Source organism: Panthera pardus, unplaced genomic scaffold (genome assembly GCF_024362965.1).
Source record: "Panthera pardus isolate Hobbes unplaced genomic scaffold, ASM2436296v1 HiC_scaffold_17, whole genome shotgun sequence".
Classification (NCBI taxonomy): Eukaryota; Metazoa; Chordata; class Mammalia; order Carnivora; family Felidae; genus Panthera; species Panthera pardus.
The window spans coordinates 110,168,711-110,192,500 of NW_026526732.1; the positions used below are offsets into that span (position 1 = coordinate 110,168,711).

General features: G+C 43.3%; 1 protein-coding gene across 1 annotated transcript in view; it reads left to right on the forward strand.

The window, feature by feature from the left end:
• SLC17A1 (solute carrier family 17 member 1) overlaps positions 1–23,790 on the forward strand; it is a 34,739-nt gene that overhangs the window by 672 nt on the left and 10,277 nt on the right. The window contains exons 2-10 of the mRNA XM_019425312.2: positions 997–1,078; positions 4,774–4,946; positions 9,802–10,035; positions 10,120–10,207; positions 10,557–10,643; positions 12,795–12,916; positions 13,036–13,197; positions 14,384–14,516; positions 14,607–14,754. Of these exons, the coding sequence (XP_019280857.2) occupies positions 1,051–1,078; positions 4,774–4,946; positions 9,802–10,035; positions 10,120–10,207; positions 10,557–10,643; positions 12,795–12,916; positions 13,036–13,197; positions 14,384–14,516; positions 14,607–14,754 (1,175 nt within the window). The 5' untranslated portion in view covers positions 997–1,050. The remainder of the gene's footprint in view (positions 1–996; positions 1,079–4,773; positions 4,947–9,801; positions 10,036–10,119; positions 10,208–10,556; positions 10,644–12,794; positions 12,917–13,035; positions 13,198–14,383; positions 14,517–14,606; positions 14,755–23,790) is intronic.

A 23,790-nucleotide genomic window follows, 5' to 3' on the forward strand; every position in this document is an offset into this window, starting at 1 on the left:
AAGCCACGTGTTGTGCACTGCGTGGCGTTGTGTGAGTGGTGTGGGGGTGTCTGTGGTGCGTACGGTGGAAACTATGCAGAAGTATGTTTGCGGTGTCTGTGCTGGAGTTTGTATGTGTGGGCTGAGATGCGTTCGTAAGTGGGCGCGGAGCACGTGTGTGCTTGCACAGGATGCGTGTGGCACGTGGGTGTGTCTGTGCGTGTATTTTGAAATAAACAGCAGCCACGCAGACAGTTTGGCAAATGATAATGCTGGTGGACCAGCTGTTTACTCACAAATACTTTGCAAATCCAACCTCAGGAATTTGTCTTTCAAGCATCCGGTCATCTAAGGGGATGGGGCCGAACGTCAAAGTTGTAGACGAGCCCAGGACCAGCGTCTGCGGACGGTTAAGGGCAGACAGAGCAGCAGCGGCCGGTCTGTCCAAGGGGAAAGTCCTGTGCGGAATGATCCGCCTGCCTGTGAGAAGGAGAAATTAACCCACAGAGAGTTCTCTTCCAGCTCTATTAAGCAAGAAGAAAAAATAATTTATTTTACCTTTACTTACTCCTTTTCGGACGTTCTTTTTTGGTACATTCGAGTTTCTGCCCTTTACCAATCTCTCCCTGCCTGAAAACCATCTTTAATTTTTTGTTCTACAAATGCAATCATAAAACGTCTTTTAACATTCCTTGCAGGGTAGGTCTACCATCAGCGAATTCCCTCAGTTTTTGCTCGGTTGGTTCACTTTTGAGGGATATTTTCACGGGACATAGAATCATGGGTTAGCAGGGTTTTTATTCTTTTTAAAAATAGTTTCCAGGGGGGTTATATATTTTTAATCAACCCACGAAGCGTCCAAGTGCAGCGTCAGAGGAAACACGTGATTGAGGTGAGTGGCTGCGGGTGTATGCAGCGTTTCCCTGTGATGCGTGTTTTAAATCAGAAGGCAGTACTGGGTGGTGTTTAGTCAGTTCTTCCCTGTTACGCTGGCACCAAAGTGTTTTGCTCTTGCAGTGGAGACCAAACCCGGCAGCAAGAAAAGAAGAAACCGGAATCCCATTCGTGCAGATGGATAACCAGTTCTCTCCTAGGAAAGGTAGAAATTATTGTCTCACTGGTTACGCTTTCTCCTTCTTACATGACATCACAGATTCTGGGTGAGCACGTTTTTCCATGAAAACACATAAAGGGCCTTAGGAATGTCCGGGAAAAGAGGTGAAAACCTTCGTCCTGCTATAAGTTTTCCATTAGGAAGACCCTAGGGCCACCTGGGTGGCTCAGTCGATTAAGCATCTGACTCTTCATTTCGGCTTGGGTCATGATCTCACGGGTTCGTGAGTTTGAGCCCCGTGTCAGGCTCTGAGCACTCACAGGGCGGGGCCTGCTTGGGATTCTCTCTCCCTCTCTCTCTGCCTCTCTCTCTCTTTCAAAATAAATGAAAAACTTAAAAAAAAAAAAAGAAAAACCCTAAATAAAAACAATTCGTATTATTTCAATTCTTACACACTCGTCCACTTAATCACATGGTGGAGGGTACCAGAAAGAGGTCAACTACTTTTGCCCTGTCTCAAGGAGAAAGACACGGATGGAAGCGAAGACAGGATGAATGGTCCTGAGTCACCGCATCCTTGGACATCAACACGTGGATATTTACTGAAAACTGTTATTCTGAGTCGGGCAGGGAAAGGACGAGAAGAAAGTAGCACCATGGTCTTAGAATTGCGTGCGTGTCCTAGGGAACAGAATCCCAGAAGAGTGGGGGGTGGGGGGCAAGGAATAATTTATGTAAAGATGAGGGGTCTGTTACATCTCACATTTCTTCTTGTATTATTTTTGCTTTTTTGTGATTTTGGTCATTTTTCTATTGTCCGCTTTATCGATACTCAAATTTACATAGGAGTGTATAAAACGCATAAACATAAAAGCACATAAACCACATAAGCTCACACGCATCTATCATTGATTCTGCCCTTCTGCTTAACGTTTCCTTCCTGTCAGGCTCTTGCGGTGTGTTCCTCAGGTTCTTCCTGGAGTAAGTGGATAAACTGAGGTAGGCCCCCCAACGATCGTGACACGAACCCTCCTCTGCACATGAGGCCTGCTCCCCCTGGCTCTCTGGAAGCTTTTTTCTCTCCTCCAGGGATTTTTTTCCCCCCAGTGTTCCTATTAGTTTTCCAGGTCCATTCGTTTTCCTTTTGATTTTATTTAAAAATGTTTTTTAATGTTTATTTTTGAGAGAGAGAGACAGACAGACAGAATGCGATTAGGGGAGGGGCAGAGAGAGAGAGAGAGAGAGAGAGAGAGAGGGAGACACAGACTCCGTTGTAGGCTCCAGGCTCCGAGCTGTCAGCACTGAGCCTGACGCGGGGCTTGAACTTAGGAACCGTGAGATCATGACCTGAGCCGAAGTCAGACGCTTAACCTGAGACTGAGCCACCCAGGCGCCCCTTTCCTTTTGATTTTAAAGATGAGGTTTAGAAAGCTTTGGAGCAAGCCATTCTCAGGGTGTGTGCATCCATGTGCGGCTGGAGACATTTTTCTGATGGCCCCTGGACAGTCAGTTTTAGGCTACAAGCCATAGGAAGGACTGGCTGATGACTGAATGGTTTTCTTCCCTCTGCTGAGCTCCAGGACCTGTCTGCGCAGGGCGAAATTTTCAGCAGTGCCCCTGGCAAGGCTGTGTGTCGGTGTGTTCACTCTTCACTGAGCCAGGAGGTGTCCGGCATCTGAGTATCTGAGAAGAAGGTCTCTTACCAGACCCCTCCCATTGCCTGGGGATTGGTATTTGACTCCTGTTGTCCCCAAGCCCTGGGAGGCAAAACAGAAACAAAAACAAACAAAAGACACTGAGATCAAATGCTTTCAGAGAAAAAAATCTGCCTTCAAAGATCAGTTTATGCCTTGAGGAGTCCGTCTTCACAGAACCCTCGGCCTGAGTATTTCATTTTTCCTGGCAGATCATCCATACTTTTAAGGACATATTTTATTTTAAATATATTTCGCCTACTATTTTTATCTGTTTACAAAGGGAGAGCCGTGCAGAAAACGAATTTTCCAGGCATTACTGCCTTTTTTTTTTCTTTTTCCACTTAGCAGCAAATCCAACATTTGTTTAGCTGAACTTCAAAACACTTCAGAATCAGCAATGCCCTTTTACCCTCTCTCCCCCTTCTGGAACTGGGAGAGCCGTAGCAAGTGTCCAGGGTGCCGCAGCATGTGTGGCCGGAGTACTGGGGACACGTAACTTGTCTCCCCCTTCGTAAGTCCGCAGATACAGAAATACCGTGCCCTAGCGGGGGTTATTTCTAGGAACCTCCTTCACATGGGTTTAAGATCATTTCGAGGAGGTCTGTGACTTTGAGCTAATGAGATATGGAGGAGGCAATGGACGTGGGCTGATATTGTATAAGCTGAGACTTTTAAGGAACCGTGGAAGGGGGTGAATGTGTTTTGCATGGGGGATGAACATGAACTTTTAAGGACCAGAGGGTGGACTGTGGTGGCTAGCCATCTAGGACTACCCCTAAGATTCTGGCCCCCGGTGTGTGTGCACCTCCCGCAAGTTATTTAAGCAAACACTAAGCTAGGTGCCGCCTGAAGGGATTTAGCAGATTTAAACATGGTCCCAAATGAGCTGATCTTAAAATAGAGAAATCATCCAGGAAATCACCCAGCCCTTCGACTTGGGTCTAGAGGTCAGAGACCAAGCAGCTAGGGAGAGTCCAAGTGTGAGAGGGTTCAACATTAAGCCAGATTCTTTCGGGCTGGTTTCAGAGCTGCAGGAAGCCACGCGACAAGTCACAGGAACAGCCGCTTGGAACTGTAAGCATCTCCCAGCCGACAGCCAGCAGGGAGACGGCCACCTCAGTACCGTATCCACAGACAACTGAATCCTTACCATAACCTGAGCGAGAATGGAAATAGATCCTTGCTTAGAACCTTCAGCTGAGAACTTAGCCTGGCTGATCCCTTGATTTTAGCCTTTGAGATCATGAGCAGAAAACTTAAGTGTACTATGCTAACTCTGTGCTAAAACTTCTCAACTGCAGAACTGTCTTAACAAATGGGTGTCGTTTTAGGCCATTAGGTTTGCAGACTTTTTTTTACACAGCAAGAGAAAACACACTTAGGAAAGCACATCCACAACAAAGCCTTCGACAAGCGTTGTCTGAAATGTACAAACATCAGAGCTACTCCGTGTAAATCAGGAACCACGGTATGAAAACCAGGGATGCTAAGTGCGGCCAACAATTCACCGGCGGTTCTGATCCAAGGAGAACAGGAAATTAAAGAACGAGGATCGCCAAAGAACCAACGAAATCATCACTATTTGTGTATTCCCCACGTAGAAAACCTAACCCAAACAGCAGATGTATTTTTAGAAACAACAGTGACTTTTGGCTAGCTGGCTGGATACAGTATCGACCTTTAAAAGCCTAATTCCTTTCTTTTTAAACAAAATTTTTTAAATGTTTATTCATTTTTGAGAGGCCAAGAGGCAGAGCATGAGGGGGGGAGGGGCAGAGAGAGGGAGGGGGACACAGCATCGCGAGCAGGCTCCAGGCTCTGAGCTGTCAGCACAGAGCCCAAGGTGAGGCTCGAACCCACGAACTGTGCGATTACCTATATACAGTATGTATATAATATATAAGTATATATTATATATAAAATATAAAATGTATAGTAAATAATATTAGAATGGCTCCAAGTTTCCGAGTGCCCTTCCTAAAGTTACTGTCTGTTTTTACCTCAGCTGTGTTAACAATGCACACTTTCTGTTTTACTTCTTAGTTCCAAGTGTTTGCTCCTTCCGCTACGGATTGTCTCTCCTCTTGCACGTCTGTAACAGTGTCATAATGTCACAGCGCATGTGTCTGAGCCTCACAATGGTGGTCATGGTGAACAGCTCGGACCCACACGGTGTGCCCAACGCCTCCACAGAGGACAGCCTGGATGTCATGAAGGTATATGAAAAATACTGGCTGTAGTCCTAAATTGCAAATCCTGTCTTTCTAATTAGGTGGCGTAGAGATTGCATGTTATCATAATTGATGGGACACTAATAATCAGAAGAAGAAGTCTAAGGCTTCAACCACCTTGCTAATAATGACCTAACCAAACATGTCCCATGATTACAGCATTCCTCGATATTTGTGAAGGGCTTTGTTGTGTGAATCCTTCCCTGTGAAGAAGGATAAAAACCAAGCATTAGGGTGTCTAGAATTGAGATGTTTGGCCAAGCAAAACAGAAAGAAAGAAAGAAAGAAAGAAAGAAAGAAAGAAAGAAAGAAAGAAAGAAAAGAAAAGAGTGGCAAAAGTAACATTTGTTTTTTTTTAATGTTTTTATTATTTATTAATTTTTTTTCAATATATGATATTATTTATTAATTTTGAGAGAGAGGGAGAGAGCACACCTGAGTGGGAGAGGGGTTAGAGAGAAAGAATCCCAAGAAGTAATACTTGACAAACTCATGGCGGAGAACTTTCCAAAGTTACTGGCAGGCACCGAATCACAAGTCCAAGAAGCTCAGAGAACACCAAACAGGATAAATACCAAAAAGGCAAATAATTAACAACAAGAAAACCCGACTGGACATATTTAAGTTGCAGAAAACCAGGACACAGAGAACATCCTGAATGAAGCCAGAGAGAAAAGTATCTTACCGACAGAAGAACAAGGAGACGAATTTAGAAGACTTCTTATCAGAAACCATTCAAACAAGAAGAGAAGGGGAAAACATCTTTGCAGTGTTGAAAGAAAAAGAATCTGCCAAAATGGAATTCTATATCCAATGAAATTACCCCCAAAGTGAAAGAATGAAGACTATTTCAGGCAAATAAAAACTGAGGTAATTTATTGCCAACAGGCCAGCCATACAAGAAATGTTAACAAAAAAAAAGTAGGTTTTAATCCAACCATATCAATAATCATTTTAAATATGAATGGCCCATACATATCAGTTAAAAGACAGAAATGATCAGATATGGATAAGAAATAAGGTCATTAGACATGGAATCTACAAGAAACTCTTCTTAAATACAAAGACTCAGATAGATTAAAAGTAAAGGGATAAAGAAAATGTGATGCAGCCACGAAAACACTAATCAAAAGAAAACCTAAGTAGCCATATTAATTTCAGACAAAGCAGAATTTATAGCAAGGAAGATTATCAGAGATAAAGGGGTATTACCTAATGATAAAGGAGTCAAGTCTCCAAAAAGATACAATAATCCTGAACATGCATGCCCCTAACAACAGAGCAGCAAAATACAGAAGGTGAAAACTGTTAGAACTGAAAGGAGAAAGAGACAAATATAAAATTGGTAACTGTTTTCTATTTGTTACATCTCTTCTCTGTTTCCTTTTTTTGAATTCTCTTTTTTGCCTTCTCTGGGTTTAATTATTTAAGTGATTCAATTTTATTTCTTCTTTTCATGTATCATTTAGACTTTAAAAAACACCTGTTTTATTTCATTTTTTATTTATTGATTTTGAGCGAGAGCGAGCAGGGGAGGGCCAGAGAGAGAGGAAGAGAGAGAATCCCAAGCAGGCTCTAGAATGTCAGTGAGAGCCTGACACGGGGCTCAAACTCTTGAACTGTGTGTGAGGTCATGACCTGAGTCAAAATGAAGAGTCAGATGCTTAACCAACTGAGCCACCCAGGCAACCCCCAAAAGACACCTGATTTAGTAGTTGCCCCAGCATTTACAACATACATTTTTTAATCATCTAAATCCACCATCAAATCGGGGTGTCTGGGTGGCTCCATCGGTTAAGCGTCTGACTTCAGCTCAGGTCACGATCTCACAGTCTGGGAGTTCAAGCCCCGCGTCGGGCTCCGTGCCGACAGCTCAGAGCCTGGAGCCTGCTTTGGATTCTGTGTCTGCCCCCTCTCTCTGCCCCCTGCCCCCGCTCATGCTCTGTCTCTCTCTGTCTCTCAGTAATAAATAAATGTTAAAAAAAAATTAAACCCACCGGCAAATAATACCAAACTGCTTCATGTGCACTGCAGGTACTTTATAACACATTATTCCTAATTTTGCTCTCCCGTCTCTTGGGAAAGTGCTGTTATTCATTTCAGTATCCACATTATAAATACATGATTACATTACTGCTTTAAACAAGTAGTTATCTTTTAGAACAATTCAAAGTGAAATATTCTTTTTATTTATTTACTTTTAGAGAGAGAGAGAGAGAGAGAGAGGCAGAGGGAGAGAGAGAGAATTCTAAGCAGGCTCCACACTCAGCACAGAGCCCGATGCGGGGCAGGACTCAATCCCACAACCCCGGGATCATGACCTGAGCCAAAATGAGGAGTCGGGACCCTCAACTGACTGAGCCACGCAGGGACCTCCAAAATAAAACATTTTATCCCTTCATTTATTCTTTTCTGATGCACTTCCTTTTTTAATACAGATCCATGTTCCTGAGCGATTTCATTTTCTTCTGCAGAAAGAACTTCTATTAAAATTTCTTTTGTGGGTAATGCTTTCGTTTTTCTACCTAAGAAATCTTTGCATAGCCCGAGGCAAAAAAACACTCTTCTTGCTATGTTTTCTTCTAGAAGTTGTATAATTTCAGGCTTTACATTTAAACATATGATTCATTTAGACTTAATTTTTATGTATGTTGGGTTGAAGATTCTTTTTTTACATACAGATATACGATTGTTCTACCACCATTTGTGAATTGTCTTTGGATGTTTGTTGAAAAGTCAGTATTTGTAGGACGAATACCACTTACTTGATTTTAAGGCTTGTCATAAAGTTATAGTAATCAAAACAGTGTGGTATACAGCTCACAAAAAACAGTCAATGAAATAAAATAGAGAGTTCAGAAACCAACTCACACAGATATAAACTCCTGATTTTTTTCATGATCCACAAAAGAAAATACATAAAATTGGACTCCATTCCATTCCATTCCAAAGAGCTGTTGAGAGAATAAAGAGACCTGAGACAGGGATAAATGTTTGCAAATCCTGTCTAATAAAGGAATTCTATCAAAACTCGATAAAAATGAAACAAAAGCCCAATAAAAAGATGGGAAAAATGTAAACAGTCTTTTCACCAAGGAAGATACAGGGAAGGATGGCAAATACTCACAAAAAGATGTCCCACATCATCAGTCATTAGGGACAAGCAAATTAAATCCATAAAGGTTTATGACTACACACCGAAGCCTCTAACATCGCTGGGGAGGACGTAAAATGGTACAATCACTTCAGTGACCTACCGTATGATCCCCCCATTCTATGCCAGGTATTTACTGAAGAGAAATGAAAACACATGTCCGTACAGAGACTTGTACGTAAATGCTCACAGTCGCTTTATTTGTAACAGCCCCAAACTGGAAACAATAAAAAGGTTCAACAGATGAATGAATGCACACACTATAGTACAGTCCTAAAACAGGGTACTGCTTAGCACTAATCATAAATGAATGCTAAAAATAAATGGATGAAGCTCAAAATAAGTACGGCGAATTTACAGAAAACCTCCAGAAAATAAAAACGATGACGTAGTGACAGGCAGAGATCAGTGGTGGGAGAACAGCAGGAAAGAGGAATTACAAAAAGAAGTAAGGAAACTTTTGGAGGTGAGGAACACGTACATTTCCTTGACTGTGGTGACGGTTTTGTGAGCGTGCACGTAATTACATGTGTCAAGTTGTACATTTTATGTCAAAGATTAAGTATGCAGTTTATTGCATCGTTTGTCCCTCAGACATCTGTTAAAATCTTTTTGTCCAATTTTTCCTTGAACGATATCCTGAAACATTTGTAGTATCCCATTGCTTTGGTTTAAATATTGAGAACCCCATATTCTAGAGAAATGGGTATTCGCAGAGGCCACACACGTAAAAAAAGAGCCTCTTTAGAAGATCCAGGGAAACTGATCTCCTTCACATCGGAGTCACACAAAAGGAATTCTCTTCGCGGCCATACAAAGGAACTAGATGGAAGAGAGAGAGGGAGGGAGAGAGAGAGAGAGAAAATACAGCATGTATTTTCCAAACACATCCAAAAGATGAAAACTCACCAGAAAATTGTTTCCACGGAGCAGATCTGAGTTGTAACCTGAAATTACAAAATGCAGCTAAAAACTAGGGAGGCAATTATATTTACGGGCAACAGTAGACACAGGAGCTCAGAGCAGAGGTAGCCCGGTGACAGGAGGCTGTGCTCAGGCAGTAGAGCGTGGAATACAAGTGAGTTGACAGATCTCAGGGGAGGATTTTGGAAACACGAGACAGAACATTTTAGAAAAGGAGAGAACCAAGCACCAAAAGAGAATTGGCCCTCTTCCTTCACTGTCTCATCCAATGATTTTCACGGTTCGGCCTGATACCTTCTCTTCACGTTTTGATCGATCACTGTTTCTGTCTCTGGGAGTAGTACGTATGTGGGGAAATGTCTGTCTGGGGAACGAGGGTAACTTAACGGAGTCGTCGGAGGAAGACAGAAGGCAACAGGCAATTAATGATGGCGGCAAGTGTAGTATTCCACAGAAGACTTGACACGCAGAGTAGCAATGTTCCAGGAATAAGTATTAAACGTCTACACCGTACTGGGGGTAGAGACGGTGCAAGGACTCGCCATTAGCTTTGAAGATACCAGTGTGAAATGTCAGTACCCACAGGAAATGATGTTATAAAGGAGCAGCAAAGGTCCCGTGATGGAAAATGAAGCAGAGGGGAGCTCCTTGACCCCAAGGAAGCCTGCAGACCAGGGTCCCCGCATCCCTGACTATCACAGTAACTCACCAGGATGCAGAGTGGCTCCATGCGACTCTCTCTCTCTCTCTTTTTCTCCCCAGAACCCCGTGTACAACTGGAGTCCTAAAACCCAGGGCATCATCTTCAGTTCCATCTTCTATGGCATACTCATCATCCAAATTCCTGTTGGATACTTGTCTGAAAAATACTCCATCAAGAAAATGATCGGCTCGGCACTATTCCTCAGCTCCCTGTTTAGCCTGATCCTGCCGATGGCCGCTGAAGGTGGAGAAGCTTGGATCATCGCATGTCGGGCGGCCCAGGGAGTTTCCCAGGTACTAAGATAACGCAACAAGTGAACAGGGCTGAAATTCACAGGAAGCATCAGAGATCAGATGTCCTAATCCTTCTGATTTCAGGGGTCAGCATTAATAGCTCAGCACGCAATATGGGTCAAGTGGGCTCCACCCTTGGAACGAGGCCGACTCACCTCCCTGAGTCTATCAGGTAACGACCTAGGGCCTCGAAGGTGTGAGTGTCACTGCTCCCTCACTGTGCCGTGTTCTTCCTAGAGCTGTAAAAGACGTGTGTTTTGAACTGTCCGGGGCTTTGGGAACCATCTGTTCCGGCAGCCCCCCCTTAAAGATGCGGAAACTGTCTAGAAAGGAGAGGCTTCTTTATCTCAAACAACAGAAAAAGGGGGGGGGGAAAGCAAATATTTTATTCGTTTCTTCTGCCCAGTGTTTTGCTCTACAAATGTATTTCACCGGAAATCATTCATTGCTACCCTGACGCTACATTATCTCTAGGTTCAGCTGTCTGCTCCTTAGGGGCGCTCTTTGTGCTTTCTGATTAGGGGTTCTGCTGGGGCCCTTCATTGTTCTGCTTGTGACTGGATTCATCTGCCAATCCCTGGGCTGGCCCGTGGTCTTCTATATTTTTGGTGAGTCTCTTTCTGTAAAATCCCAGTCATTATTCAGAACTGAAAAAATTAAAAAAAAAAACAACCTGACTATAACGTAATAATTTATATAAAGTTAATGGCTTTAAAAATCATGAATCTCATGGAGGGTAAGAGGTCAGCCTTCATTAATTTCCTCCTGCCCTGGTACTGGTTCCGTGAAGTTTTACGCTTCCAGTCCTCTCTTCCGGGGAGCCGCCATTCTCTGTGTCCACCTGTCCGTCTCTCCAATTTGGGGGAGCCACAGCTTGCCCTATGACCTCAACTCTCTGCGGGATCGAAGACGACTTGTTGATTTTTAGTCTGCTAAACACTTTTCTGGTCACGAGGATGGGAAGGATGACTCTTCCAAGTTCCTTACGTGCCGGATCAGAAAGCAGAAGTCTCTCTCCAGGCCATTCTGAAGTTAGCGGGGTCAACACAGGACGAGAAGACATATTATATTCCAGTGTAGTACAAATCAGTAGCTTTATCTGCGACTTTTAAATGTTCCTGTGTCTTGCCCCGGGCCTCACAAATGTTAGAGCTGGCCAAGCCTCCATGCCCACAAATCAAGTGGAGGTTCTTCGGTCCTGAACCTGAACTCTCAATCACATCCAACAATACCGGGGGCAGCGGCGGGGGGGAGGGTCTGCCCGACCCCCTGACCAGACTTCATTCTTCTGGCCATTCCTGCTCAGTCTTCTGCAGACTTTTCCTCTTCTCCTTGCCACGAACTCCTGGCTTTCTTCAAAGCTCTGCCCCAGGCTCCTCCTCTAGGACCGTATTCCCTCCCTAAAAACATGATTCATGCTAAGTGTCGGTGACCGCTTACTAACCACGCGTCTCGGAGCGAGCAAGCTGACCTTTCTGCACATCAATATTCCCTGACAGCACCACAGGACTTTTCTGAGGGCTAAACTGTCACACAGAAATGTACGTACTGCCCATGTCTTAGGGGGCTTCTCTCCACTTACGCGTCACCTTGGGATTAGGTCCTCAGGCCACGGAGTGAGGTGGGAGTTGTATGTTGTCAATATGCTTTAAAAAAATTTTTTTTTGTTAATGCTTATTTGTTTTTGAGAGAGACAGAGGCAGAGCGCGAGCAAGGCAGGGGAAGAGAGAGGGGGAGACACAGAATCGGAAGCAGGCTTCAGGCTCCGAGCCATCAGCACAGAGCCTGACGCAGGGCTCGAACTCCCGAACCGCGAGATCATGACCTGAGCCGAAGTCGGACGCTCAACCGACGGAGCCACCAGGACCCTCCCACCCCCCACCGCCTCGCCCCAGCCCTTGCTCCCTCTCCAGTCACACTGGCCTCATAACCTAGGGCTCTGGCACTCTCTGCTCCCTCTGCCTGGCCCCACATCCACATCCCAGCCTCCACGGAGCCTGACACTCCTCACCTCCTCCCCCGCAACTTCTCTCCACAGCTCTTACCACTGACATTTAACACCTTTTACCTACTTACTTTTCATGCTCTCCTTCTCACCCACTAGAAAATAAACTCCACGAAGACAGAAATATCTGTCTGGTCTATCCACTGCTGTACCCCCAGTGCCTAGAATAGTGACTGGTACAGAATGAGCATTTCATCACTACTTTTCGAATGAATGAATGCATTTCTGGAAGATTCACTGACGAGCACTGCACCCCCTGTCCTAACAGGATTTCTAAAGGGTCATTAGTACAAAACACTCAAAAACGACAAATCCTTTGGCAAACTCATGGAGGACTTGTATAATCCCTGAGGCCAGGGCTGTATCTTAGGAGCATGGCCAAGACTGAAGCTCCCAAAGCTAGGTGATGGTCAAGCCCTTTGAGGTCTCGGCTGTGCCGTCTTCTCACGGTGGGACACATTGGGGATCTAGAGATGAGGGTCTGTCTAGGAGCAGGGAGGTCCACTCTCATGAGTGGGGGGATACAGAGGCTCGAGGGCCAGAGGGCTTGCCGCCCTTTCCACAAAATTCATTCTGGAGGCAGAGGCAGCCTCGGATACAGAGAGGACTGCCCAAAATGCAAGCCTTGCTGTAAAGTCTCAAAGAAGAAAGAGGAGGTTCAGGTTCTCGGACCGATGACGAGACACGTCAAGGCGGGAAGGGCGCTTACTACGGACAGAAGCAATTTCAATTCTAACCTGTTCTGCTTTGAGAGGCGCCTGTGGCTGTGGCGTGAGTCTTCTCTGGTTCCTTCTGTTCTATGACGACCCCAAGACCCACCCGTGTATAAGCGTCAGTGAGAAGAACTACATCTTGTCATCCCTCAACCAGCAGCAGGTAGGACACGGACGCTCCACGGTGGCAGCTCCCAGATTCTGTGCCCAAAGAAACCGCGTTCCAGCTTCTCCTAATGGGCTGACAGTCAACGTTTCGTTGTTGTTGCTGTTTTTTCCCAGAGCAGCTCAAGAACACGGTCTCTGCCGATCAAGGCTATGATTAAGTCTCTCCCACTCTGGGCCATTGTTTTCGGTTCTTTTGCTTTCCACTGGACAAACAACATCATGCTTTTCTACACCCCGACGTTTGTCGACTCCAACCTTCATGTGAACGTAAAAGAGGTAAGGACACCTTTCCTCTCCTTTTAACTTTATGAAACTTCTCACGACTCTAGTCCTAGCTCTTGGCCTCTCTACACTGTCTAGCTGATGCTCTGCACCTGGAGACTCACCGTTTCCACTTTTTCTGTCACCATTTCCCGGAACAAAAGGTGTAGGCACCGTGTCTGGCCTCCGCAAAACACAGTCCTGTTCCCGTAGTGCCTTTCCCCGCCATTCACTGTATTATTGCCCTGCTGCAGTACTCAAGGCTCAACACCATCGTTCCCTACAGGGACTCATCCTCCCCTCCACCGTGCCCAGTCACACCCATCCTATCTCTCGGAACAAGGCAATGAGTCCCGGGCTGAGAACCCATGACTCAGGTCTTGCTTTGAAACGACGCTCATTGCTTGAAACGGGCGCTCTCATTGCTTGTCTGACTTGGAGAATCACTGATGCCTGGAACCTTATGTCTGATGCCATGGTAACCAGAAAAGACTCCCGTAGAAATGGAATGCCCAAAGTGGCATTCTGCAGTGAACCTCCAGGAACCCAGCCTAGGGGCCAACATGACAGTGAGGTCATTTAAGCTCTTTCTGATTCAATTTTGCCCTCCACGAGACCATGGAGGGGTTGAAACAATTAATAGCAGCGATCCAGAGTAAGCACCAGATAAATGTTTGTAATTGTTGTCATCACTCTTTCTCCCCCGAGCCAGCTGTCCCCATTCCCAAGTGTAGTCTTCATCTCTGTTATCCAGAACTTTCAGTTCCCGTGACACTACCAATAGAAAACTAGACATACTGTGACAACCGTTTTTGATTTATTTATTTACTGGAGTGAGAGAGAGCGCGAGCGCGCGAGCAGGGAGAGGGGAGAGGGGAGAGGGGCAGAGGGAGAGTGAGAACCCCAAGCAATCCACACTCAGCGCAGAACCCGGTGTGGGGCTCGACTGCACAACCCTGGGATCGTGACCTGAGCCAAAATTAAGGGTCGGACACTCATCTGACCAAGACACCCCGTGACAACTATATCTGACCTCAAGGCTATTTTCCTCTTTCTTTTGGGTGGTGTGGCCCCAAGTCAGAATTCTGTGGTTGTATGTTGATGGTGTCTCCTATGGCAATACAGATGTTCAGTACTGAACTTCAGTGGAGGGATGGCTCTGGCTTCCGGACTCATCCTTCCGATGACATTTCTTTCTCAGAATGGGCTGCTGTCAGCCCTCCCCTATTTGTTTGCCTGGAGCTTTGGTATCCTGGCAGGTCACGCTGCAGACTTCTTCCTGTCCAGGAATATTCTCCGCCTCAATACCATCCGGAAGCTCTTCAGCACACTAGGTAAGGAACAGCCAGGACATTCAAGCACTTTGAGTTACTTCACCCCATCTTCGGGACGCCCCTAATTGTGTTGTCTGGACGGCTCCCCAGGACTCTTCCTGCCTCCCTTCTTCGGTCTGTGCCTGGTTCACCTGAGTTTCAGCTTCTCCAGCACCATCGTTTTCCTGATACTTACTGGTTCCACAGGAAGCTTTTGCATGGCCGGACTACTTATAAATGGCTTGGATATTGCTCCCAGGTACGGTGGTAAACATCTCTTTCTTGTATTCAAGCTCTCAAAGGTGCTTTAAGATTTCCACCGTGTTGTGAGTTCATGGCCGGCAGGCCAAAATGCTTCCCGAAGAAGCATCAGTATAGTTCAGAAATCTCCTCTAAGTGATAATTATGTGCCTAATGATATATTAATGTGTGCAACTCTTATGTGTATGAAGTGTAGCCCAGTGATTCAGAGCACAGGTTCTAAAGTCGGAAGGTTCGGTTTCGATAAAAGCGTGAACACGCCGCTCAAGCTACCTGCTTACCTTCTCTGTGCCTGCTTCACATCTACAAAACGGGGGTAATAAGAGAATGTTGACCTGATAGGGTTATTAGAGGATTAAATACGTTAACAGGTCAAATACACAGAAGAGCGCCGGGCACACAGCGAACACCGCGTAAAGGTTAGTTGCTCTGCTGTCGTCGTTAGTGTATGCATGTTTATATATCATGAATCTTCGTGACAACCCCCCAGTCAGTAAACATACTTATTTAACAACCAAGGAAACTGAGGGTCAGATACTTGTCCATCTAAGACCTCATCACTGGTTTGGGATCTTACTTAGGATTTGAATCCAGATCCGTCTAGCAAGATCTGTTTGCTCTCTTTACTGTTCCGCCTTTTAATTGAATTTAGTTTAACTTAAATTTTTTATTTAAAATTTTTTTTAATGTTTATGTATTTTTGAGAGAGAGAGAGAGAGAGAGAGAGTGAAGCAGGCTCCAGGCTCCAAGCTGTCAGCACAGAGTCTAACATGGGGCCTGACCTCACAAACCGTGAGATCATGACCCGAGCCGAAGTCAGACACGTCACTGATTGAGCCACCCAGGGTCCCCGGTTCAGCCCTTGTTGAAGATACACTAAGTGTGACTGATGGCAGCAGTTCTGCCATTTGCACAGCTCCAGGGGGCGCTGTCTACATCGTACTTTGCGGGGCTAGTAGTCCCTGGGGAACTTAGATCCACTATGAACACGATTCTCTGAAGTTTAGTAACGCAGGGGCCGTGGGGCTAGAGATGCAAAATCAACAAAAAATAATCCACTTGTCAACTCTTACAAAGAACCTCGTCCATCATATCTACACAAGGTGAGCGTCAGAGTGATGAGGACATGTATCCATTAGTTTCATTCAGTTCCAAGGCCCTCCTTAAAAATGCCCACAGGTGTTCTGATCACCTGGAGTTGTATAAAAACGTGTAAGGATTATTTGATATAGAAAGCACCATGTCAACTGAGCCATATGCACTTTGAGGTCGAGGATGAGAAAGGAGGGGCGCCTGGGCGGCTCAGTCAGTCAAGCGTCCGATTTCGGCTCGGGTCATGATCTCACGGTTCATGGGTTCGAGCCCCACATCGGGGTCTGTGCTGACAGCTCAGAGCCTGAAGCCTGCTTCTGATTCTGTGTCTCCCTCTCTCTGCCCCTCTCCCACTTGTGCTCTCTCTCTCTCAAAAACAAATAAACATTAAAAAAAAAAAAACGAAAAGAAGGAGAAAGGAAATTACAAATAGTAGCATTTCTTGAGTATTTTTCATGTGCCCATCATGCCGCAGTGTGAATGAGATCATGTTGTCCACATGAGCGTGGGCGAGGAAACAAAAGAGCAGGGTAAGGAATTTATGTTAAGTCACGCAGCGATAAGGACGGAGGGTGCATACCTACCTACGTCTGCTTCCAAAGTGGACCAGCTGTAGTCACTCCCTCAACAGTGCCAGTTGCTAGCATCTGCTCAGTAGGACCTGAAATATCTCAACCAGCAGGGGCTGGGGTAACACAGCACTTGGCCTGAGTTGCACTGTCCCGATGGACCCAAACTCCAGGTCGGCCAGCTAATTTTGTAGAGTCGGGGAGAATAAATATCCTAATACACAAACTAGAAACAATTCTCAGTCTCTTAAGCTAGGTCGTCCTCGGTCTTTAGGGCATACGTGCATTATAGCTCAACCATATCAATGGGTAGGGCTTAATCGCCTTTTACTAATGGGATGGAGACCAAACTTACTTAAAGCAGAATGTTCCTAATCATATACTTCTCTTGCCTATTAGAGAGAGTTCTCTAAGCAGATACAGTTCCGAATTGTCCTCTCGGGGAAATTTGGTCTTTGTTAGAACTGAAGAGTAGTACAGGGATTATATAGGTTGGAGCAGAACAAAGGTGGTGGGGAAGAAAGTTCTGGAAGGAAGCAGAAACACACACATGTGGTTTTGTGAGAGTACTGTTTGGAAACTAGGATTGAGTGAGACAGAGAACCTAAGAATGTAGTGGCCGCTATTGCTTATGGTGGGTACCAAGAGTAGAAAAGCCCAGAGAATTAGAAAGATGTTCTGTGATGCGTTAAGAAGAAACTGTCATTGCCTTGACATTCTTAAAAGAAGGCTCCAAAAAAGATTTGAATTACTTTTAATTATTATTTTTCAAATAATTTTTTAAAATGTTTGTTTAGTTTTGAAAGACAGAGAGAGAGAGAGAGAGAGAGAGAGTAAGCAGGGGAAGGACAGAGAGAGAGGGAGCCACAGAATGCAAAGCAGGCTCCAAGCTTTGAGCTGTCAGCACAGAGCCCGACCCGGGGCTCGAACTCACAAACTGTGAGATCATGACCTGGGCCGAAGTCCAACGCTTAACTGACCGAGCCACCCAGGAGCCCCCACTTTTAATTATTTTTGACTGGATGGATTGTGCACCCCCTCCGTGTGGGTCTCAACTGTAGTTCAGGTATTGGAATATTATTTGGGCTCTACTAAATCACAGTACGCCAAAATATAAAACGGATAAAATTGAAAGTCTACTTCAGTGGCTATTTAAATTTCCAAAATGCTTTTTACCCCAGACTGTTGCAGCTGGGGAATGAGCAAATTTAGAGCAGACTGTTGTCCAGAAGATTATCCTGTGTTACAGCAACCTCCAGGTTGTTTTCATTCCTCATCTCAAATAGCTACTGTTTGAGGATTGAATGGCACGAGGATTAGAGCATCACACGTTCTCCCCTTGCCACTCTCAGATCAAAAGAACCGTCCGCTCCATCGTATGGATAGGTCATGGTTTTCAGAGGAATTGTCAAGGCATTCAGGATCTTGACACCGAAGATTCTGTTTATTTCTTCAACTATGGAATGAAATCACCTCTCTTAGTACAAATAGGTCACATCCTTTCCCCGGTAACAACATGCTAAAGACTTCTGAATCTGGGAGGAGAACACAGTCGTCAAAGAGGTCCTAGTTACCGAAGAGATAACAGGACAAATATAAAGAAAACCGCTCCTACACTTGTCAGAGTAAGATTACCAAAACCAGAAAGGTGGGGAGGGAGAAACAGAGATCTCTTAAAAACAGCCAAGTGCAAAAGGCACGTTGTTTTCAAAGAAGAAATAATAAGACTAAACAGGAACGATGAAAGCTAGAAACGAATCTCAAAATAGGTAAAAAAAATAATTAAATAAACTAAAATCACTGTTAACTAGAAATCTATCTTCAGCAACAATTCCTTCAAGAATTAAGGCAATATAAAAATATTTTCAGGCAAATTATGAGAATTCACCAGCAACAGACACCCAATGAAAACTTATTAAATGGGAATTCTTTGGACAGAAGAAAAATAATCACAGATGAAGCATAGAAATATGGAATGAAGAAAGAGAGATAGAGAGGAAAAAATAAAATAAATCTAATAATTATTGAATTCACAAAAGACAATACCATTAGGGTATAAAAATATGTAAATTAAAATGCACAACAATGAACAGCACAAAAGATAAAAAGGCACAAATGAATATGTGAATACGTGTTCTAAGATGTTTTAATTAATGGGAATTTGCAAGACTATTCATTTATATTAGACTAAAATAAGTCAAGAATATGTATTTTAATCTCTAGGGTAACTACTGAAGAAAATAATGATGTAAAGAAAATATTTTTAAAAAACAATGAAAAAGAAGTAAAGAGTAAAGTTTAAAAAGAAACATAAAATTGGTGGGATAAAGAATGATGATCATTTTAAGTCAAATGTATCAAAAAATCCATAAAATATAAAAGGACTATATGTTCCAAATTAACTTAATCTGGATTAAAATAAAAACAAAAACCAAATATAATAGGTTAAAAGCAAAATCAAGGAAAACAGATCAGCCAAAGTAGACTTTAAGTCAAGATGCATTACTAGAAATAAGAATTTTTAATGATTATTTCAATTCACTAGAAGATATAAGTTTCTAAGTTTCTATGCACCCAACATTGTACAGCTGCAAAGCAAAATTTGAGAAAACTGTTCAACTTCCACACAGGATTGAGCAGCTGTGGATGACTGACATTCCAGGTGGGAAACCTTTGAAAAGGCCAAATAAAGTACCAAAAGTAGGGACGCCTGTCTTGATCTTGGGGTTGTAGGTTCAAGCCCCATATAGGGTGTAGAGATTACTTGAAAAAAAAATCTTTAAAAGACATACCAAAAACAGTCATTAAAAGACATCAGGCTGCAGCAGAGGCCAATAAGACCAAAAACACAAGGGGACAGCACCTCTGAGGTGAGCGGACAGTTCCTGCCACTTTTTTCTTGGGGTCATGTGCCAATTGTAAAATGGCTAATAATCCAGGTTTGGACCTGGGAGGAGGCTGCTTCTCTGAATAGAGAGATTAGCCAAGCTTCCAGGTGCACGGGCTGGAGCGACAACATTGGAAATTAAGAGAATTTGAGCATAAAGTCACTTTCTCTCCTTGAGATATTTGTTGAATTCTGAAGTTCGACCGGGCAAGTGGCAGAATTTCCTATACTATCTGTACAAAGGAGACAAGATCTACCAAAGCCTGGAGGGCCCCAGCCAAATATACTGAACTCTCCATGTAACAACACGGAGTGCAATACCTAGGGGGGTTCTAGAGGTAAACTGACTCTTGCCAACAGTGGAACCTAGCCTCATCTTAGTTCATTCCCTAATTAGATTAGTGATCTATTCCCTCCTCTCCAAATCTAGTACAGAGAGCAGTGAATCTTTTCTTGAAAAGTATGACATATTCTTGGAGTCCCTACAGCTCTTATTCACAATGTCCAGCATTTAATAAAAAATTACTAGGCATGACAAGGGATAGGGCCATGTGATCAGTAACCATAAATTCATCAGAAATAGTCCTACCACTGATAGAGATATTAAAGTTATCAGGTGAGAAGAACTTCGCAATAGCTGTGATGAATATACCAAGAAACCAGGGGGGAAAGCTGAGGAAAAGAGATGAAAGCATAAAGAATTTGACCAGCAATGGAATCTATACAAACAATCAAATGGAAGTTTGAGAGCTGAAGAATAAAATGTCTGCAATTAAAATCTTAATAGGGTTTTTTTAAATTCATTTATTTTTTTTTTTATTATTTCTGGGAGGCAGAGAGAGGCAGAGAGCAAGCAGGGGAGGGGCAGAGAGAGGGAGACACAGAATCGGAAGCAGGCTCCAGGCTCTGAGCTCTCAGGACAGAGCCCGATGTGGGGCTTGAACTCACAGACTGCGAGATCATGACCTGAACTGTAGTTGGCCGCCCAAAGAACTGAGCCACCCAGGTGCCCCAATAGATAGGTTTAATGACAAATTAGCCACAAAGAGAAGACAGGATTGGTATATAGGAAGGTGTATCATAGGAAATATCCAAACTGAAATATACAGGAAAAAAAAAAAAAAAGAGAACAAACGGAAATGTGGAATGAAGTAAAAGGCTAACAAATCTGTACTTGAATCTCAGAAAGAAAGGAGAAATAAAATGGGACATAAGCCATATTTTATGAGAAAACAGCCCCAAATAATATTAAAGTAATGAAAGATGGTAAACCACACGTGCACAAAGCTCTGTGAATTTCAACCATGTGACATGTAAATTATAATATACACATTAAGAATGCCAAAAACTAAAGACAAAGAAAAAAAATCTTAAAAGGAACTAGAGAGAAAAGGCATGTTACTTTCAAGTAGCACAATATTAAGCCTGACCTCTGGTTTCAACAGAAACCATGAAATCCAGAGGTAATGAGATGAGCTCTATAAAGTGCTAAAAGAAATAAATGTCAGCCTAGAATTTTATACCTAGTGAAAACACTCTTCGAAAGTCAAAGCAAAATAAAAATGTTTTCAGACAGAGAAATTGTCACCAGTGGACGTTCACTAAAAGAGATACCGAAAGAAAATTTTCAGGTAAAAAGAAATTATCCCTATTGAAACCTGATTGTGCTAGGACGACTCAGGAGTGATAAGGGGGTAAATATGTGTGTAATTATAGAGACCACTGATTTGCAAAACAGTAGAGAATACCTTGTGAGTTGAAATGCACATCAAACCAAACTGCATTAAGGAATTAAAATACAGGATGCAACAATGCAAAGAGGGAGATGCACAGAAATGTTAAAATATTAAAATCTTAAAAATGTTCTAAGCTTCTGGTGTTGTAGAGAAAAGAGTAAAAGTATAATTCATACTAAAGTGAAAAGGACATGCTATAATATCTTCAGTGCTTGAAAACAACAGTGAAATACTGTCATAGACGGAAAAAATAAAACCGATGAATCTAGAAGAAAGAAAAAGTGGAATGTGAAAGCGGAGGTCAAAAAGAAAATAGTGAACAGATAAAGAGTCATAAGTATATCAGTTATTGTATTAGACCAATATGGATGAAATATTCCAAGTGAGTATCAAGACTGTCCAGCTCAATGATAAAGGACACTGTAGCCTGCTATAAATAAAACATGCAATAAACATGAGGACATAGCACGGATGCAATTAAAGGCTATAGAGAGGTATCCCACGCAAATATTAACCAAAAGAAGATTGAAACAACTATGCTAGTATCGGAAAAAGTGGAACACTACTAGAAATAAAGTGTTAGTTCACAATGGTGAAGAGAAAAATATCAGAATTATACCTCTGAATCCAAGAATACAGCCTTAATTTATATTCAGTACAAACTGAGAGGACTCAAAGAGCTAGACAAATGTACCACGGAGGGAGAAATTTTCATAACCTCTTTGAACAGCTTGTACAAAATATGAGGGAGACACGAAGTTAGTAAGGACGTGGACGACTAGAATGACAAGAACAAAATGTGACGGGCTTGACCTAATTGACGAATATGGAACATGACACTGTGCTCGAGGAGAGGATCCCAATTATTTTCAGTTGCCTACAGGACAGTTACTGAAACTGACAATATGCTGGGTCATAAAGCGAGCTGCAATTAATTTAAAACGATTGAAATCATTCAGAAGAGTAACACCTTGGACTGCGAGTAACTTGTCCTGTGAGTGTTCTGCAGGACAAGCAAACGTTTCTAATAAATTTTAACTTGATAAACGAGCGACGTCTTGCAATACGAGTTGTACATGAGGCCAAATGTCACCTGATCACAACTGAGCCAACGGTTCTTGAAATTCACTCTGATATACACGTGCTTTCGATTACAAGGATGTTTCCAGAATGAATTATGCTCACATACCAAGGTTTTACTGTATATTCTTAGATCACAGTGAATTAAGGTTGCCATCAAAAGTAAATGACAAATAACCTATTGCTTTCAAATTAATGTCTTAAAGAAGAAATCACAGTTGGAATTAGAAAATACTTTCACTAAATTATAATGAAATAGGACATTTCAAAGTATGTGGGATGGTTTTAAAATCATGCCCAGAGAGACATGTGTAGCTTTAAACATATACATCGAAAGACAGTTAAGTCTTCAAATCAATAATCATGTTTTGATCTCAAGTAGCCAGGAAAAAAGGAGCAAATTTAACCCTCCCCCCAAATTATGAAGATTAGGGGGAAAACGTCATAACATAAAATCGACAATGTCACAGGTTGGTTCTTTGGGAATTAATAAAATTAGTAAAATAACGAAGCTGATTAAGAAAAATAAAGAGAAAAACGGTCAAATGAGTAACATCAAAGTGTGCATTATGGTAAGTCACAGCATATAAAAAGGAAATAATATTATGGACAACTTCATGTCAGTAAATCTGACAATTAGATGACACTGAAAAGTTCTTCAACACACACACACACACACACACACACACACACACACACACACACAGTCATAAAATATAATTTTTAATATCGTTATGGGGAGAGGGGCTCATGAAGGCAAATGTGACAAAGGCCCACAAAAGTCCTCAGTGGCCCAATTCCCACAAAGACCTTAGGGGTCCTACCGCTAAAATGAAAAAGGGAACTCTACCTTCCGGGGACAGTTGGAGGTCTCTGCCCCGATCTGCACCTGTGGCTGCTCACGATCATAAATGTTCTTCTTTACACATTAGGACACACCCTCTAGCTCCCCCGAAAAAGCAAATCAAATTTGCACCCAGTGACTGCCTACAGCTGCTTGCAGGGACTCTGGGTCCCTAGGTGATGCCTCTCTTAAGACACAGAAACTAACAGACCAACTACACACAGCCTCCCACATGTGAAGGCAGAGGAGGAATAAAATAGACCCAGGGACACAAAATCAAATGGACAGAACAAAACAAACAGAAAACCCTCACTCTCAGAAAAAGGAAGAACAGGGGCGCCTGGGTGGCGCAGTCGGTTAAGCGTCCAACTTCAGCCAGGTCACGATCTCGCGGTCCGTGAGTTCGAGCCCCGCGTCAGGCTCTGGGCTGATGGCTCGGAGCCTGGAGCCTGTTTCCGGTTCTGTGTCTCCCTCTCTCTCTGCCCCTCCCCCGTTCATGCTCTGTCTCTCTCTGTCCCAAAAATAAATTTAAAAAAATAAAAAAAAAAACGTTGAGAGAAAAAGGAAGAACACACAGAACCTCTAATGGTGAAAGCTGTTAGGCAGGAAAGGCAAAGACTCCCCATCCTGGAGAGAACTCATTTCTCGGAAAGACACTGATTCCGCTCTCTGAAAGGCACTTCCTTGTGCTCTGTGGCTTGATGGATTTGAGCCCTAGTGTATTGATCATTCTCTGTGGCTTCCCTGATTTTGTAGTTCACTTGCTGCAGAGCTGGGTCTGCGTACCCAGGACTGGCCAAGCACTGTTGTTTGGAAACTAGCTTCT